Source organism: Scylla paramamosain, chromosome 44 (assembly GCF_035594125.1).
Source record: "Scylla paramamosain isolate STU-SP2022 chromosome 44, ASM3559412v1, whole genome shotgun sequence".
In the NCBI taxonomy this organism is placed as follows: domain Eukaryota; kingdom Metazoa; phylum Arthropoda; class Malacostraca; order Decapoda; family Portunidae; genus Scylla; species Scylla paramamosain.
Window position 1 is genome coordinate 2,737,515 of NC_087194.1, and position 5,000 is coordinate 2,742,514.

The window sequence follows — 5,000 nt, forward strand, 5'->3', positions numbered from 1 at the left end:
TGGTTTGTTTATTTGCTTTTACATGAATTTGTTGTCAGTGTGAATATCTTTACTCAGCCTTTATTTATTCTTTATTTTATGTTGGTGTATATGTAATTTTTCAAGTCTATGAATTATTTTTTTCGTAATCTGTTTATTCCATGTTGGCAGATTTATTTACCTTTAGAATCTTTGTTGTAGTTTAAGTTCAAGTTCACCATTTTCGTTGTAGTTTAAGTTCACCATTTTCTTTGTTGTAGTTTCTTTTGTCCTGTATTTTTGTGTAAGCTTCCATACCTTTCAGTCCTGCATCAAATATATCATTCACTTAGACACATTCAGCAGGATGGAAAATAAATTAGGCTCATTGATTTTATATGTACACTCTTTATTGCAAGCACTGTACAAGATAGAATGTTTGTATATGCAATGCCAAGGTAGTGTGTGTGTGTGTGTGTGTGTGTGAGGGAGACAATTATCAGGGAGGGGCTGTGGGGAGTGACTGGTTTGTAAATATACTGTGGGGGACATACTGTGGGTCCTGAGAGAGAGAGAGAGAGAGAGAGAGAGAGAGAGAGAGAGAGAGAGAGACTTGCATCCATATGAAGTGAAGCAGCAGGTGTTCTCTTTTGTTCAATGCAGGAAAGTTGTTCATTCTTGTTCATTGTAGAAGTCTTGTTCATTCTTGTTCATTTTAGGAAAGGTGTTGTTCATTCATTATTCTTCACTGCAGGAGAGATATTGTTCACTGTTCTTCATTACAGATCAGGGAAGACACAGTATGTTGAGGGAAGGCAGCTGGATGACTCAACAGCTGCACCAGTGACAGTAGAGACCCCATCACTGCTGCATACTACTACTACTACTACTACTGCTGCTGCTGCTGTTCACCACCACCTCTTCCTCCTCCTCCCAGCACAGCAGACTGAGGTCATGCCACAGCACTGCTCGCTTCCCTCCTCCACCTCCTGTTCTGTGGACGGATATATTTTCCATTACTTTTAAATCCCGGACACTTGCATGACTTGTGCTTTAGTAATCTCACTACAGCAAACCCTACATTAATCAGGTCTTCTGGCTAAAATCTGTTAAAAATATATAATTAATTTTTTTTTGTATAAAAGATGGTATCAAAATTTTCTACAAGTTGACTCAAAATATCCAAAGATTTAAGATATTTTAAATGCTGAAAATCCACTCGAATTTCCTGCTTGAAGGGATATTGTTAAAATGACTCCCTCTTGAACTTTGTCTAATTCCAACTGTGTTCTTCAAGTAAATGGGTACCCAGTTTGTAGTGAAGACTCCTGAACCATCCAGACTTGCGAGAGGAAAGCAGCCAGTCAGCTGATGGAAGAAAACAATACCAGTAAATAATGAGAAGGTGAGAATATGTGATAAAATGAAGGACCAGTAAATAGTGAGAGAAGATCAGAATATAGGGAAAAATAAAACAATGAGAGGTGAAAATAGAAAAAAATGAAGGACCAGTAAATAGAGAAGGTCAGAATATGGGGTAAAATAATAAAAAAAAGGCCAGTAGAATAATGAGAGAGGAAAGGTCAGAATAATAATGAGATAAAATAAAGTCAGTCAAATGCCAATGAGAGAAGACAAGGACAGCAGAATAATGAAAGAGAAAAGGCCACAATAATGAGATAAAATAGTCAGTCAAGTATCAATGAGAGAAGAAGAGGCCAGTATGATGATGATGATAAGTAAAATGAGGAGACAATAAGAACAGAAGTAAAATAATGCGAATAAGGAGAAAAAATAGACAATGAGAGGAAAAAGAGACAGTAAGGAGAGAAATAGAAGAGATGATGATGAGAAAAATAAAACATAATAAGGAGAGAAAATAGAGACAATAAAGAGAGAAATAAAATAGAGACAATAAGGAGGGGAATAAAATGACGAGACAAAACAGCGAGTCAACAAACAACGCTGAATTTTACCACATGAAGGGTTTGCTGTACTACTTAGCATTGAAGTCTAGTTGTTAAGGTATATTTACATTTTAAACGGTTATTTTCTTGTACGATACATTAACTATTTTCTTACACCTGGCTTAGTTAACATTGTATAATCTCACTAACGCATTTTCAACGATATTTAGCTGGTAGTTTTTACGTTGATGGATTGTGATGCTTTTAATCAGTTTTTATCATTTATGTTTTGATTACTTTTATTACTCGACAAAATGCTGCTTTATTTTTGTAACCTTTTGACTGCAAATGGGACAGTGTGTACTCCTCAACACGTGGCAGTGCTTGTGTGTTGCCACGTGCCACTGCAGACTGACAATCTCCAGTGGGGCTGTTGAGGGTTGTCCAGGATAATGCCACACATCACTTAGGAACCTGGAACGATGATTTTGCTGTGCACTAAAAAGTTTTAAGTCGTTATGGTCTTTGTGAATTTTGAAATCTTTAACAATGATTCAATTTTAACTAGACACTAAAAAGTTGTAATTTGTTATGCTCTTTGTGAATTTAGGAATCTTTAACAATGATTTAATTTTAACTACACACCAAAAAAGTTGTAATTCATTATGCTGTTTAGGAATTGAGGAATCTTGAACAGTGATTTAATTTTAACTGCAGACACTGAAAAGTTTGAATTCATTATGCTGTTTAGGAATTTAGGAATCCATAACAATGACTTCAAATTTAACTACACGCACTAAAAAGCAATTCTTAGTTATGATATTTTTCACAGTAACTCTAAACACTTTGAGGGGCGTGACCTTGGCTGCACTACATCAGCCTTCAAGTCCCGGCAGTCAAGCGGTCCATGCGAGGAAGAGTATTTTTGTTGCTTGAGGTGGATATTGTTACTCCTGTGTACTTATCTGTGGAAACCAAATATTTTAGTTTGTCCTAAGTGTTAATATTACCGTGGAAACCAAATATTTTAGCTCATACCAAATGTTAGTCACGGAGATACACTGATATTCAGAGACAGTCGGAAAACAGATTACTTATTTTTGTTGACGAAAACTTAGCTGATAATAATGTCACTCATAAACACACTGCTGTAAAACCTCAGATAAAAGTTTACTGCCTGACATTTTTGCTACTTCATGGGGAAACAGGAAAAAGTCATTGTCTTCATGGAAACTAGTGACTTTTTTCCTCAAATTTGAGTAATAATGAGCCAGAACATTGTCTCTGCTTGGGAAATAAGACTCTGACTTTCATATTAACCTTCAAAATGACAATTACAGACCATTAATACTCTGGACACATTAGACATGACAAAGTGACCCAGCAGATACAGAAATTACTCAAAATGACCCAAAATATTACCCAGAACTTGAAAAAAAAAAAAAAAAAAAAAAAAATCAATAAATAAAAAAAAATAAATAAATAAAATGAAATAAAAAAAAAATCAATCAAAATTATTCTAGCAGTTTGTTTACAAGTGACAAGAACACAAGCTCTCATTTCTCAGACTATTCCTTTCATGCAATAGTTCAAATACCAAGCCTTGAAATATTGAAAACCTAAACCCATCTGTGCTATCAAGTAGTCAACATTGTGAAGGGGTGTAGTGTTCCTTACCTGACTGAATACTCTCTGATCCAGTCTCTCTGCCTGCCTGCCTGCCTGTCTGTCTGTCTGCTGCCATGGCCGGATCTGCTGTCTTCTTTCACCTGTGGCTTCCATTCTGTCTACCATTCACCTGCACCCTCTCTCCTGTCTGCTGTCACTGTATAAAAAGTTTGAGGAGCAGTAATCTTTATTTGCTGTTCCACCCTGCTTCAAAACACTGGAAAAAAGCTGTCTGGTTTTAAATTCTGCCTCTTGTCAGTCCATCAGTTTTGTTGCAATAAGAATGGTAATTATATCTTTTAACTCAACATGGGCACCTCCAGCAGACTTGGCTATCAAATTTGTATTACATATTAAAGGGGGCGCGGTGAAAATTACTTGAGAATTTGTTTACAAGTGACAAAAACTTATCACTTTTTTTTTTTTCCATGCTAATTTTCTGCCAAACCTTTAAGTACTAAAATAAGAACCACTTGAGTATTTAATCCTTCTCCAGCATTTATTCTGTCCATTACTCATCTGACACAGCATCCTCTCTCCTCTCTCTCTCTCTCTCTCTCTCTCTCTCTCTCTCTCTCTCTCTCTCGTGGCAGCAGCACAGCAGGTGTCAGTGAGGCAGGTGCTAGTTCAAGTCCTGCCAGTGTCAGTTTGGTGCTGTGTCGTGCAACGGATGGTGCTACGCTTTTCGTCATTTAGTTTAATTTTTACGTGTGTTTGTAAGGCATTTCCATTATGTAGTGGTAGATACTCTTGGAAATAAAAATTATCAATACTAGGGACCGTTTGATTGCAACACTCATTGGTTTCGAAAAAGTTATCAATACTGACGGGCTTGATTTGCAACACTGATTTCGAAAGATGTATCAATACTAAGACATTTGATTGCAACACTCATTGGTTTCGAAAAAAGTTATCAATACTAAGTAAAACCCGTTTGATTGCAACACTCAATGGTTTCGGAAAAGTTATCATTACTAAGATATGTCCGGTTTCAACATTAATTGGTTTCGCACTTGTCATGGGGTGGATGAGTAGATTTTTTTTATTTATTTATTCATTTATTTTTCTTCCTCTTGTTGTCCAGTGTCCCCGCGCGTTACTCAGGAGTCACAAGCAAGCCGTCGAGACGTGACAGATGAAGAAGAGTCGCATTTAAGCGGATCTAAGTCACGTAAGAATAGACTTCCTGCATTTTTGGCCGCATTTGATGAAAATAGCGTTAGAGGAGGATCGGATGTACAACCACCACCATTACTATCTCTACAGCAAGCCGGCATACCACGAACCACCACACACTAATACATTTATCTTCTTTACAAATTAACACATCCCCAAATTAAACCTTTTCACTAATACTCACACTCCTCCTCCTTCACCCATCTCCTGCAGTGACCTTGAAGGAAGAACCCATGCTACGAACACATCTTCCCTCATCTCGGGTCGGCAGAGAAAGGACGAAACATTGCA

At 37.0% G+C, this 5,000-nt stretch overlaps 1 protein-coding gene and 1 long non-coding RNA gene across 2 annotated transcripts in view; one reads left to right on the forward strand and one right to left on the reverse strand.

The window, feature by feature from the left end:
• The window catches only part of LOC135093925 (uncharacterized), an 11,355-nt gene extending 7,047 nt beyond the window's left edge, over positions 1–4,308 (forward strand). The window contains exon 9 of the mRNA XM_063993598.1: positions 744–4,308. Coding sequence (XP_063849668.1) covers positions 744–767 — 24 coding nt within the window. The 3' untranslated portion in view covers positions 768–4,308. The remainder of the gene's footprint in view (positions 1–743) is intronic.
• Positions 2,153–5,000, reverse strand: part of LOC135093937 (uncharacterized) — a 3,623-nt gene continuing 775 nt past the window's right edge. The window contains exons 1-2 of the long non-coding RNA XR_010263525.1: positions 4,894–5,000; positions 2,153–3,690 (exon numbers count right to left, since the gene is read on the reverse strand). The exon at positions 4,894–5,000 is cut by the window's right edge and continues 775 nt beyond it. This is a non-coding gene — a long non-coding RNA (uncharacterized LOC135093937). The remainder of the gene's footprint in view (positions 3,691–4,893) is intronic.